Source organism: Pseudophryne corroboree, chromosome 8 (assembly GCF_028390025.1).
Source record: "Pseudophryne corroboree isolate aPseCor3 chromosome 8, aPseCor3.hap2, whole genome shotgun sequence".
Classification (NCBI taxonomy): Eukaryota; Metazoa; Chordata; class Amphibia; order Anura; family Myobatrachidae; genus Pseudophryne; species Pseudophryne corroboree.
Window position 1 is genome coordinate 461,805,474 of NC_086451.1, and position 15,410 is coordinate 461,820,883.

The 15,410-nt window shown below is 46.9% G+C and overlaps 1 protein-coding gene across 8 annotated transcripts in view; it reads left to right on the plus strand.

Annotated features, from left to right (window-relative positions):
- DIAPH2 (diaphanous related formin 2) overlaps positions 1 to 15,410 on the plus strand; it is a 1,435,719-nt gene that overhangs the window by 755,992 nt on the left and 664,317 nt on the right. For all 8 annotated transcript variants that reach the window (XM_063938356.1, XM_063938358.1, XM_063938359.1 and 5 more), the window contains one exon: positions 4,332 to 4,433. In XM_063938356.1, coding sequence (XP_063794426.1) covers positions 4,332 to 4,433 — 102 coding nt within the window. The remainder of the gene's footprint in view (positions 1 to 4,331; positions 4,434 to 15,410) is intronic.

Here is a 15,410-nt window from a genome sequence, read left to right on the forward strand (position 1 = left end):
CTGATCAGCCATAACAAAAAAACCATTGACAAGTGAAGTCAATAACATGACAGACAAGAGTCTGCACACGGGCCCCCTCCTCTGTTAAAGCGCCCCTGCTGGAACCTTAATATTCCATTGATGATCTGCCTGTGACTTCCTGCTGCCTCCATTCCCCTCCTCACATCATGTCACTGCCCCTGTCACATGCAGCGCTGTCCTCACTGACACATCACTCATCTCCTGATATACTCTGTGCTGCTGGGGACCCTGCTCCTCCCACTATATAACTCTCAGTCTGTGGCTTCCTGCTGCCTCCATTCCTTTCCTCACATCATATCACTGCCCCTGTCACATGCAGCCCTGTCCTCACTGACACATCACTCATCTCCTGATATACTCTGTGCTGCTGGGGACCCTGCTCCTCCCACTATATAATTCTCAGTCTGTGGCTCCCTGCTGCCTCCATTCCCCTACTCACATCATGTCACTGCCCCTGTCACATGCAGCCCTGTCCTCACTGACACATCACTCATCTCCTGATATACTCTGTGCTGCTGGGGACCCTGCTCCTCCCACTATATAACTCTCGGTCTGTGGCTTCTTGCTGCCTCCATTCCCCTCCTCACATCATGTCACTGACCCTGTCACATGCAGCCCTGTCCTCACTGACACATCACTCATCTCCTGATATACTCTGTGCTGCTGGGGACCATGCTCCTCCCACTATATAACTCTCGGTCTGTGGCTGCCTGCTGCCTCCATTCCCCTCCTCACATCATGTCACTGCCCCTGTCACATGCAGCCCTGTCCTCACTGACACATCACTCATCTCCTGATATACTCTGTGCTGCTGGAGACCCTGCTCCTTCCACTATATAACTCTCAGTCTGTGGCTCCCTGCTGCCTCCATTCCCCTCCTCACATCATGTCACTGCCCCTGTCACATGCAGCCCTGTCCTCACTGACACATCACTCATCTCCTGATATACTCTGTGCTGCTGGGGACCCTGCTCCTCCCACTATATAACTCTCAGTCTGTGGCTTCCTGCTGCCTCCATTCCCCTCCTCACATCATGTCACTGCCCCTGTCACATTCAGCCCTGTCCTCACTGATGCATCACTCATCTCCTGATATACTCTGTGCTGCTGGGGACCCTGCTCCTCCCACTATATAACTCTCAGTCTGTGGTTTCCTGCTGCCTCCATTCCCCTCCTCACATCAAGTCACACTGCCCCTGTCACATGTGTGATACCCTCCTCACTGACACATCTCTCATGTCCTGATATACTCTGTGTTGCTGGAGACCCTGCTCTTTCCACTATATAACTCTGTCTGTGGCTTCCTGCTGCCTCCATTCCCCCCACCCCCTCATGGCAGCCCGAAATAGTCATCATACATGAAAATCTATCCATAGAATATATATTTGTTTATTTTTACTCAAACAATGGGACCAGATCAAATAGAGCAACACAGTGCTGAAATCTGAGTTACACTGATCAGCCATAACAAAAAAACCATTGACAAGTGAAGTCAATAACATTGATTATCTCGTTACAATGACACCTGACAAGGGGTGTGATATATTATGCAGCAAGTAAACAAACCATTTTTGAAATGAATGTATTGGAAGCAAGAAAATGGGCAAGCGTAAGTATCTGAGCATTGGACCAAATTGTAATGGCTAGACAAATGGGTAGAAGCATCTCCAAAAAGTCTTGAGGTATATTCCCAGTATGCAGTGGTTAGTATCTACTAAAAGTGGTCCAAGGAAGGACAACTGGTGAACTGGCCATAGGGTCATGGGGCTCCTAAGGCTCATTGATATGTATGGTGAGCGAAGGCTAGCCCGTCTGCTCCTAACCCAGAGAAGACTACTCTAGGACAAATTGCTGAAAACCGTTAATGCTGACTATCACAGAAAAGTGTCAGAACACACAGTGCCCATGCTGCATAGCTAGAGATCGGTCACATTGCCCGTGCTGACCACTGTCCACCAACGACAGCATCTACTGTGGACACGTGAACCATGGGTCAGAGGAAGAAGGTTGCCTGGTCTGGTGAATCACGTTTAATTGTACATCAGATGCGTGTGTGTTGTTTACCCGGGGAAGAGATGGCACCATGATGCACTATGGGAAGTTGGCAAACCGGTGGGGGCAATATGATGCTCCCTGCAATGTTCTACTGAGAAACCTTGGGTCCTGGCATTCATGTGGATGTTACATGGACACGTATCGCCTACATAAACATTGCTGTTGTAGTACAAGTATACTTCTTCATGGCGACAGTATTCCCTAATGGCAGTGGCCTCTTTCAGCAGGATCATGCACCCTGCCACACTGCAAAAATTGATCAGGAATGGTTTGAGGAGCATGATAAAGAGATCAAGGTGTTGACTTGTCCTCTAAATTCCCTAGATCTCAGTCTAATCGAACTTCTGTGGGATGTGTGGGAAAACAAGTCCAAGCCACGGAGGCCCCACCTTGCATCTTACAGGTCTGCTGTTAATATCTTGGTGCCAGATACCACAGAACATCTTCAGAGGTCTTCTGGACTCCATGTCTCGATGGGTCAGAGCTGTTTTTTTGACAGTACGAGGGGGACCTACACAATATTAGGCAGGGGGTTTTAATGTTATGGCTGATGGGTGTATGTTCAACAAGTTATTTTTATTATGATGTTGATAACTGTGTCTCTTGAAACTATCCAAACAAATAAGAGCGACTTTCCAACATGCAGAATATGAATAGTTGTACTGTGTTCAGCGGGGACAGTTTAGGGGACAATCTCCTCTCACCACTTATTGATATTTATCCTGGGACTTGTGCCGGAGATGTGGGGGACAGGTGACGTCTCTGTAGATACACAGCCACCGGCTTCTCTGTGTGTGATGCTCGGTAGAAGGTTTGGAGCTCTCAATACAAGGGTATAATTGATGCAGGAAGCAGCCCTTCACTCATCATCCTTCTGACCCCGAGCGTTAGTCATGCCAACTTATATTGCCGTAGGCCAAAACACATCATCTGCGGTGCTGGAAGCGGCAGATACATTAAATAAATAGTAAATCGTATTTTATATTTATTTGAAACAACAATGCATTATTAAAACATGTACTCGGTGAGCTGACGGATATATCTCTGATAATATATTAAGACGGTGAGTGAGTCAATAGCAGAACGGTTTCCTGAGGCCTCTCTGGCACTGGTAGGGTTAATGATTTAACTCCACGGGACAAGGATCTGCAGAGACCACCTGCTCATTTCATTGTCTGGCCAGTATGTATCAATCAGCTGATAAGCCGCATTCTCTGTGATGTCACAGGTCCCAGTTCTTTAAACAAATCATATCAGATAGGCTTTAGCCGGTGTTATAGATATGAGCAGGACACAAGGTGCAAAGCCAAATAATGACATGAAGATACACTTCTATCAAAATAATTAGGGTGTTAATGTATTCTCTATACTGAGCTGCCCAAGAAAGCTGTTGGAATTTTGCCTAATAATAATACTAATAATTTTTATTATTATTATTATTATTATTATTATTATTATTTCTAATTACTTTTACTATTATTATTATCGTTATTATTATTATAAAAATTCTGACAACAGTTGACCGATGGTCAAAATACAGACAAGATCAAAACAAGGACAAAGTCAAAATACTGACATTTTAAAATACCGTCAAGGTCAAAATACCGACATTTAAAATGTCGACAGGTCAAAAAGTCAGTTTTTCATAGGTTTTTTGTTGTGTATGTTGACATAAGTCGACATGAACATCGTATAAGTGTACCGCGTCCCCTCGCGCGGCTCGCTGCGCTCACCATGCTTCGGGCACGGTGCCTCGCTGCGTTCGGCACACTATTATATTCCCCCCTCCAGGTCCACTGGGATGGTAAAGTATGAACAAGTCGGTTTCAATGAAAAACTCATTGCGACTTTTTGACCTGCCGACATTTTAAATGTCAGTATTTTGACCTTGTAGATATTTTAAATGACGGTATTTTGACCATGTCGGGATTTTGAATGTAGGTAAATTAACCGCATCCCGTTCCTTATGCTCTTACCGCCACTGTTTTATCTTACAGTGCCATTTAATTGTTGTCTAAGTCATTTATTCTCCATTTGTTCATTTGTTATACAAGATCATATAGAGAGAAGTTATTGATTAGGGGACTTGGATGAATTTAATGTAGTATATCGCTCACTGCTTCTGTAATCTCAGTTATTTGCCTATATAGCCGAATTTATCTGTAATTTCAAGTGTAATTGGCTCTTGGTCAACCTAAGGAACAACCCAGGTCTTAAACAACAGTTTGTAACCCCGAAACCACTTTGTGTTGCAGAACCTGATAAAGAATCTGCCGGAGCAGAAGGAGCTGAATTTGTTGTCGCAGCTGAAGAGCGAATACGAAGACCTGTGTGAGCCGGAGCAATTTGGAGTTGTGGTATGTACCGAAAACAGACCAATAATTCAGCTGGGGTTTGTCATCTGTCAGACGGAATAAAAAGAAAGACATTTCAATTGCGTATTGATTTTCCAATTATAGTAACTACTTACATTGCGGCGTGTGAAAACTGGCCTGCTGCCTTTAGGTAATATTATTTATCAGAGACCAGCCAGATTCAGAACACAACGCAGAGATCATTCTGAAAGGGAGAGAGAGAAAGAAAAAAACAAGCGCCTTATTTATTGAGTTTCGGGAGCGATGGCAGATTGCGCCCGTACATCACTGGTCAGCCTTCGTGTAACAGAAGCCTTAGGGGAAAACGCCATGAAAATAATTGTGGTTTGTCTTATTGTCTGCAAATAAGCCGGTGCGAGTTAGGAGAACCGACATTCGGTAAATAGCCATTGGTGGAACAGTACATTGCTGGGACCCTTAACAACGTTTGGGATAGAGCCCGATGATTCTTCTCCAGTCTCCTGGTGCCAAAACTCCACTCTCTTTAGAGTGCAACTGTGACTTCATCTTGGTATTTAAATGTCCACATAATCGTATATTTCTACCTACCTTAAATGGTGAGTCTAAACTATACCCAGGCATTAGAACTGGTAGAACCAGATATAAAAAAATGAGGGCATGGGCACATTACAGGTTATGGGTCAATAGGTCGACAGCAAGGTGGACAGTGTCTAGGTCGACTCCAAAAGGTCAACATGAACAAGGCCGACGTGAAAAAGGTCAACACGGAAATGATCGACACATGAAAAAGGTCAACTTGAGATTTTCCATGTTTTTTTGGTGTCAAATTTTAACTTTCAGCACAATGGAACCCCAATTAGTGGACCATTGCGTGACCATGCTTCGGGCAAGGTTACCATTCTCATTTGTAGTCCACGTGTATGAAAATGTAAATTTAAAAAAAAAAAACTCATGACTATGTTCATGTCAACAATTTGAACCTTTCGACACCCCTCCTCCCCCACCCGGGCAAATTATTGTGCCTTTAACCCAAGTTGATTGTAAATGATCTCATGTTTTTTTGCCTAGTAGTTGACACATACAGTATTCAATAAATAGTGACTAGTACAGAAGTATTATAAATGAAAATTATATTACAGAAAATAATTTATATAGTCTCCCTAATCCTGCGGGTCCCTTCTCTGTCGGAGTCCCAGCAGTCCTCCCCTGGTGGCAGCCCTGTAGGTAGGTAGTTTTATCTGGACCGGATCCTGGGCCATTTGTATTGCCGGATGCATAGAAGCGGCATGAGTTACTAAAACCGCAATTAATCCACTAATCCACTATACACTGTAAACAGAATTCTACAGAATATTGTTGATGTATATTTGTAATTAAACGCGTTCCCCTGATGGAGTTATATTTATGATATAGTTATAAATTCTTATTTTGTCTTGCGAAAGCGCCGCTCTGTTACTGGCGCGGGAGGACTCAGGGTTGGCAGGTGGCTGATCTCGATATGAATGAATGCCGCATTATGACAGGAGAATAAAGCAGCTACTTGGGAGATTATTAAATTATCTACACAAAATGGTTTCGCTATTGATAGCGTGTAAGTGGCACAATTAACACATTGAAGTCGAATTGGGGTATAGAGCAACGTATTGAGGCATTTACGGCTCACTAATGGCCATTGACGTGAATAGATCCTAATGAGCAGCAAGGAAAACTGCAATTCAGTGGTAAGGAGCGTATATTCAGGGGGATTAACAATAAATAAGAGGGTAATTAAACCTAAGTGCTACAGTTTATCACGTTTTTGCTAAATTGCCCCTTTTTAGTTTTAATGTCCAATTAAAAATAAAATGACCGACGCTTACTATGCCTTTGCTTGGATGGAAAAGTTGAGATCTTCGCCAAACTCTGTTACATAATGAATAAGTTGTTCTTAGATCTTGTGCAAAACAAGCAAAAAAACGAACGATAAATTCAGCTAATGACTAAATAATTGCATTTATTATGTTTTCAAATGTCACGGAACTTAATTTGCTCTTTGCAAACTTCCTCTACCAGACGAAATTGATATAAATTGTGCCTGTTTCGTTAAGTTTCTATTGTAGGAGAAATGTCACGCCAAACACGGCCTGTGTTCCCGTCCGATCAAAGCTTATAAGGGTTTGGGGGAGTTGCAATTTTTTTGTCACGTTTTCCGATTGATGTCTTATTACATCTATTATATTAGTATCAGAAACTGATGAATGTGTATCACAGTACATTTAAATATACTGAGAGACATGGGGACTGATTAATTGACACACGGGCGGCTGATTTTTTTGCAAGTGTTTTTTTTTAACTGGACCCGAGCTGCAGTGTTTATGTTCAGTGATGGTGCTGCGGTTCCAGTGGCCTGGAGGCCGCAGCATGTTTTGGGTTGGGGGCGAGTGCGTCATCGGTGGCCATTTTACAATTTTACAAAACTGGGGCTTGTCGCACTGCTCTGTAGGAGGGCCAAGGCCAGGGTCTGACGCAGCCTACCTGGCATTGGTGGGAAACTACCGTCTTCCATCGCAATGGTGATCCAATGGTGTGTATTCGGAGGCAGCATTCGGGTCTGCGATGGCGGCAGGAGGCGTCTTCAGATTTTTCCAGCGGCATCTACATATTTTCATAGCCCATAGACTGAGGGGTTTCCTGTTGATAGATCTACAGTAAAAGATAGACAGTCATTAGGTCAACGTGCAGGGTCAAACGGTGCTTAAGGTCGACAGTTTCAAAAGGTCAATGTTTTTATCATTTAGCAGCCACATGGACTATGATTGGCAAAAGTAACCTTGACCAAAGCGGGCATAGATATTTCAACTAACATATAAAATGACCCCCAAAAATACAAAAAACTTGTTTCGACCATTTTCATGTTGACCGTTTGACACGGTCGACCTTTTGCACCTGTCGACCTTTTCTATTGTCTACCTTTTCTACGTTGACCTTTTGACCTTGTAAACCTTTTGGGGTCTACCTGTTGATTATAGTCTTTAGATCTATTGACCAACACCAACTGCGGGGTGGTATATATTGATATCACTGGAGGGGGGAGGAAATGTTCTACATTTCCAATTTCAGTCAGATAACTAGTGGTGGCTCTCACCTGGATGGAGGAGGTGGTCTGCCGCTGGCCTTGCTGCCTTGTCCCTGCTGCCAGACGGGTACCGCCACTTGCATTATGTAGCTGACAGGTGCTGAGACTGGCGCATGTGCAAAAGTAGATGCGGTACTGCACATGTGCAAAACCTGGCTTTTATGGACTGCATCGGCTGCAGCCCATGGAAGCCGGCTAGTGGCCTCTTACAGGAAGCCAGCTCTCTGCTAATTGCAGCCCGGTCTGGCAGTCCCAGACAGAGAAAGCACCTCCCAAGGGACTGCCTGTCCTGTGGGTGACTGTCAGGTAGGATTTCCAATAGGAAACCACTGCCAGTTACAGCGTAGCCAGTGCAATCTCAGACTGAGGTGGTGGATTTATTGGGGGGGCTGCAAGGTAAAATATGCCACAGCAGATAACTGTACCTAAAAAGGTTTTTTTATTGATTTAAAGTAGCCCGGTCTTAAGATTTACTAAAGCCCCCAAATGCTATGAAGACCTTTTGATGCTTACTGAGGTGGTCTCAATGTCTCCATTCATCAACGTTTCATATGACCCCAAGCTATTGTACAGTAGCGGATTATCATACTTAAATAAGATTGACAAATGGATATAAAGAGATTATGGGGAAGATAAACCAGGAGGACCGTACTGAGTAATAATAATTCTGCGATCACCACCACGGAACTTAGGTGTGGCCCCATAAGAAGACCATTTGTATATCCTCACCCTTTAATATCTAGATGAAACGACCTGAAAGAAAAGATAACAAGAAATGGTTACTGTCCCTTCAGTTGTCTTTGATGAGACACACAGCTCTCACCTCACACAGTCAACTTCCTAAAACTTCATTTCAGATGGCAATATAACCAGATTGCTGTGATGTACGACTTTGATTTTAAACAAGGGGAACTTGCCCACAAAGGCAATTTTTTTAATACCAGGAATAAGCAAGGCGCAGTGACCTCACTTGGCTTTGTAAAATTCCCCAGCCTACCAGAGTTACCTTAGAAAACCAAAGCCTCTTACAGCTAAATAACTTTTTATAGATGAGTTTATTGGAGAGACAGAGGTAATTGTCCATCCTGGGAGTTGTTACCGTGCAAGTTACAAAAGCTCAAAGTCATAAGTAACAAAACGCAGCTGAATGACAACACATTTCTAATTGTGCCCGGTCTCTTATTTCCTTCACTCGTTTGTATTGTTTGTCAGCCAAGATCCCTTAGAAGAGATGAAGCTGCTGTTGTCTTCAGGGAACAGCCCACTGTCGGTGCTCAGGCATTTTTTTATTTTTAGGTGGGGGTGGTAGGGGGCTGCATCTCCTTTGGTCCATGTGCAGCCGTTGGGTTTTATATTAAAAATATTTATTTTTCTTATTTCATTGCTTGTAAAGAGATGTTTCCGTTTAGAAACATAGAACTTCTGTCATATTGGGTCTGATGCAGTCATGGGATTAAAATGGACTTTGCTCAGAAGAAATGCGTGTGAAAAATGGCGCAATATCGCATATGGGATGCACACAACTCTCCGTGTGTAGCATTTACGTACCTGGTATTCTACAACTCATCATAAATAGGGAGTATGTTTAGTGGGAAGCGGTCAGGATTCTGGTGCTCGAACCTGAGTGGGAATCGGTCAGTATGCCGACAGTTGAGATGGCGGCGCTGAAAATATCGACATCACTCGGAATCCCGATGCCGGAATCCTTACCGCCGACCTCACGACCGCCGACATCCTGAACATACTGTAAGTATGCCGGGGTTTCCTGCATTTTAGCCAAGATGGGGGGCTAGATCTAGGCTGCACTGCAGGAAAGGGAGGGTTAGGCTGCGGAGAAGGGAGGGTCAGGGTTAGGCTGCAGGGAGGGGGTGTCAGATTTAGGAACCACTGGGGAGGGTTAGGTTTAGGCTGTGGAGGGGGAGTTAGGGTCAGGCTGTGGGAAGGGAGAGTTAGAGGGGTAAGGGGGGCGGATAAGCATACTTACCCGGGATTCTGAGCATTGGGATGCCAGTGTTGGTCTTATGACTGCTGGCGTTCCATCCGCCGGTATATTGTATTACACCCCTTTCAGCTGCTCTAAACTATGTGCATAAGGCCTTTACATGTTGTGGTGAGAGGGCTTGGTAAGCAAAGAAAACAATACCTGAACATTCTGCACCTGCAGTGGAGATTTGGAACGCCGGGCTTTCTGGATTGCACAGCTCCAAGTGGGAAAAAAGAAGTTCGGCTTTTGCAGTTCACCCAGAGCCAGCAGGAAGTCAGAAGCGCCCAAACACCCACTACACATTGCGCTGATGCCTGTTAGAGGTCAGCGAGTAGGATGCAGTTTTGTAGTGCCAGGGACTGTGGACGTTGGCTGTGCCAGGAGAGCATGGCAGATGGTGGCTGCAGGTCATTGCAGCAGAATAACTATTGAGCACGAGGAGTGCTGGGACCTTTGTTTGTTTGTTTATTTTAAGTTCTGTACCTGTGTGACCAGGCCCAAGGCTCTGTATGCTGTGCACAGTGTCTGCTGCCAGTAAAACACAGTGTTTTATCGGAAAACCTGCCTAAGAGTCCTTATTTGCTATTCGAATTCACGCAAGACTCTGTACGCAAATGTGTCAACTCCATTATCTGGGGTTTGCAGTTTCTTTTACCTAAACACAGGCAGCCATTGTGTTAGCTATGCTTTCAATCTCTGTATTGGCAATATGTTATTGCTTGTCATTACGTTTTTGTGGCGAACGTCAGCTTGTTGCTCATGTTTATTAACCATCGCTCTCATCTTACATTCATTTTGCCTGTTCATGGCCTGAACACGCACTGAGTTGTGTAAGACTGGGATACCGGGTGACATGGGCCCAAACTGTGTGCTACATACAACTGTGTTAGACTGTAGGCCGATACATAGACTTAAATACATGCCCCTTAATGTTTTATTATGGGTTAGCTCATGATATTGGAATTCATAAGACCAGGGCTGCCATCAGAAATTGCGGGGCCCGGGACTGACAAAATAGGCAGCCCCCCCCCACACTGTGGAGGAGTCAGATTAAAAAGAATTGCACCAGTTAGTTTGTGTGTGTGTGTGTGTGTGTGTGTGTGTGTGTGTGTCATATACACATGCATACATACATACATACAAGGCTGTCGGGAGGGCCCCGGAATGCTGATGCAGCCACCTGCCCACCTCCATCCCCGCTGTTCTGCTGCTCTCCTCCGTCCTCCTGCAGCTGTATTGAAAATGTCCCTCCCAAACTGGCCGCCGCCTCAGTGGAGACAGTTATTCTAGATACTAGAGGGCTCCTCTAGTATCTTGAATAACTGTCTCCTCTGTGGCGGCGGCCATTTTGGGATGGAAGGTTTCAATGCAGAGCTGCTGGAAGGTCGGAGGACAGCAGCAGAACGGCAGAGACGGCGGCGGGCAGGTGGCTGCATGAGCATCCCGGGCCCTCCTCTCTTTGTCAGAGAGGCTGGGCCCGGAACAGCTGTGCCCCCAGCACCCTCCTGATGGCGGGACCTGCATAAGATCAGCACCCAGTTTCTGTGTAGTCCTGTGGTATAAATGTAGCACTGCCATGTATGTTGTGCAGACAGCATTAATCCTATTTTGAGGTATTAGATTCTACTTGAGCCGCTCCCATTATAAAGCAAACCTTGAGATGATAACAGGCAGGCGTAATGAACATAACATACTCATTACATAATAGCCAATTTAATAGAATATTAAATAAAAGCCTTGCAATCCATACAAGATGGCATTTGGTAAAGTACAGTGGAAATATTTTGCAGTTACTGGTACGTTTCAGTCTGACAGGACCAACAGAAACATCCACGGGCTGTTCCCCCCCCCCCCCCCAACAAGTGCCACCCCTATGCCCGTGCCTAACGAGCCTAATGGGAAGTTCCACACCGGATTGCCCCTTTAATAAGATATCCGGGTTCGGCCGACATCCCACACGGAACTTGGACTTCATTACCTCCCGCCCAATGTGTGTCACAGGTCTCCAACACACCTTCCAGGATTAACAACCTACTGTGTTAAAATTAACACAAACTGTGAGGTCTATTGACATGGAGAGAGATACAGTTGACAGAGATAAAGTACCAACCAATCAGCTCCTAACTTTCATTTTTTAAACACAACCTGTAACATGGCAGTTAGGAGCTGATTGGCTGGTACTTTATCACAGTTCACTTTATCTCTACTCCCACTTGTACTACTCACACTGGTACACCCTCACACCTCCCCTACTCCCACCTGTATTACTCACACTGGTACACCCTCACACCTACCCTACTCACACTGGTACACCCTCACACCTCCCCTTCTCCCACCTGTACTACTCACACTGGTACACCCTCACACCTACCCTACTGCCACCTGTACTACTCACACTGGTACACCCTCACACCTACCCTACTCCCACCTGTACTACTCACACTGGTACACCCTCACACCTCCCCTACTCACACTGGTACACCCTCACACCTACCCTACTGCCACCTGTACTACTCACACTGGTACACCCTCACACCTACCCTACTCCCACCTGTACTACTCACACTGGTACACCCTCACACCTCCCCTACTCCCACCTGTACCACTCACACTGGTACACCCTCACACCTACCCTACTCACACTGGTACACCCTCACACCTACACTACTCACACTGGTACACCCTCACACCTCCCCTACTCACACTGGTACACCCTCACACCTACCCTACCCACCCACCTGTACTACTCACACTGGTACACCCTCACACCTCCCCTACTCCCTCCTGTACTACTCACACTGGTACACCCTCACACCTCCCCTACTCCCACCTGTACTACTCACACTGGTACACCCTCACACCTACCCTACTCCTAGCTGTACTACTCACACTGGTACACCCTCATACCTCCCCTACTCCCTCCTGTACTACTCACACTGGTACACCCTCACACCTCCCCTACTCCCACCTATACTACTCACACTGGTACACACTCACACCTCCCCTACTCCCACCTGTACTACTCACACTGGTACACCCTCACACCTACCCTACTCCTAGCTGTACTACTCACACTGGTACACCCTCACACCTCCCCTACTCCCTCCTGTACTACTCACACTGGTACACCCTCACACCTCCCCTACTCCCACCTATACTACTCACACTGGTACACACTCACACCTCCCCTACTCCCACCTATACTACTCACACTGGTACACCCTCACACCTACCCTACTCCTAGCTGTACTACTCACACTGGTACACCCTCACACCTCCCCTACTCCCTCCTGTACTACTCACACTGGTACACCCTCACACCTCCCCTACTCCTAGCTGTACTACTCACACTGGTACACCCTCTCCCCTCCCCTACTCCCACCTATACTCCTTACACTGGTACACCCTCACACCTACCCTACACCCACCTATAATACTCACACTGGTACACCCTCACACTTACCCTACTCCCAATAATACTACTGACACTGGTACACCCTCACACCTACCCTACACCTACCTATACTACTCACACTGGTACACCCTCACACCTACCTTACTCCCACCTGTACTACTCACACTGGTACACCCTCACACCTCCCCTACTCCCACCTGTACTACTCACACTGGTACACCCTCACACCTCTCCTACTCCCACCTATACTACTCACATTGGTACACCCTCACACCTACCCTAGTCTCACCTATACTACTCACACTGGTACACCCTCACACCTACCCTACTCCCTCCTGTACTACTCACACTGGTACACCCTCACACCTACCCTACTCACACTGGTACACCCTCACACCTACACTTCTCCCACCTGTACTACTCACACTGGTACACCCTCACACCTCTCCTACTCCCACCTATACTACTCACACTGGTACACCCTCACACCTCCCCTACTCCCACCTGTACTTCTCACACTGGTACACCCTCACACCTCTCCTACTCCCACCTGTACTACTCACACTGGTACACCCTCACACCTACCCTAGTCCCACCTGTACTACTCACACTGGTACACCCTCACACCTCTCTTACTCCCACCTGTACTTCTCACTCTGGTACACCCTCACACCTCCCCTACTCCCACCTGTACTACTCACACTGGTACACCCTCACACCTCCCCTACTCTCACCAGTACTACTCAAATTGGTACACCCTCACACCTACCCTACTCCCACCTATACTACTCACACTGGTACACCCTCACACCTCCCCTACTCCCACCTATACTACTCACACTGGTACACCCTCACACCTACCCTACTCCCACCTATACTACTCACACTGGTACACCCTCACACCTACCCTACTCACACTGGTACACCCTCACACCTACCCTACTCCCACCTGTACTACTCACACTGGTACACCCTCACACCTCCCCTACTCCCACCTGTACTATTCACACTGGTACACCCTCACACCTCCCCTACTCCCACCTATACTACTCACACTGGTACACCCTCACACCTCCCCTACTCCCACCTGTACTATTCACACTGGTACACCCTCACACCTCCCCTACTCCCACCTGTACTTCTCACACTGGTACACCCTCACACCTACCCTACTCTCACCTATACTACTCACACTGGTACACCCTCACACCTACCCTACTCCCACCTGTACTATTCACACTGGTACACCCTCACACCTCCCCTACTCCCACCTGTACTTCTCATACTGGTACACCCTCACACCTACCCTACTCTCACCTATACTACTCACACTGGAACACCCTCACACCTACCCTACTCCCTCCTGTACTACTCACACTGGTACACCCTCACACCTACCCTACTCACACTGGTACACACTCACACCTACACTTCTCCCACCTGTACTACTCACACTGGTACACCCTCACACCTCTCCTACTCCCACCTATACTACTCACACTGGTACACCCTCACACCTCCCCTACTCCCACCTGTACTTCTCACACTGGTACACCCTCACACCTCTCCTACTCCCACCTGTACTACTCACACTGGTACACCCTCACACCTACCCTAGTCCCACCTGTACTACTCACACTGGTACACCCTCACACCTCTCCTACTCCCACCTATACTACTCACACTGGTATACCCTCTCACCTCCTCTACTCCCACCTATACTACTCACACTGGTACACCCTCACCTACCCTTCTCCCACCTTTACTACTCACACCTCCCCTACTCCCACCTATACTACTCACACTGGTACACCCTCACACCTCCCCTACTCCCACCTGTACTACTCACACTGGTACACCCTCACACCTCCCCTACTCCCACCAGTACTACTCACATTGGTATACCCTCACACCTCCCCTACTCCCACCTATACTACTCACACTGGTACACCCTCACACCTGTACTACTTACACTGGTACACCCTCACAGCTACCCTACTCCTACCTATACTACTTACACTGGTACACCCTCACAGCTACCCTACTCCTACCTGTACTACTCACACTGGTACACCCTCACACCTCCCCTAATCCCACCTGTACTACTCACACTGGTACACCCTCACACCTCCACTACTCACACCTGTACTACTCACACTGGTACACCCTCACACCTACCCTACTCCCACCTATACTACTCACACTGGTACACCCTCACACCTCCCCTACTCCCACCTATACTACTCACACTGGTACACCCTCACACCTCCCCTACTCCCACCTGTACTACTCACACTGGTACACCCTCACACCTCCCCTACTCTCACCTATACTACTCACATTGGTACACCCTCACACCTACCCTACTCCCTCCTGTACTACTCACACCGGTACACCCTCATACCTATCCTATTCCCTCCTGTACTACTCACACTGGTACACCCTCACACCTACCCTACTCACAATGGTACACCCTCACACCTA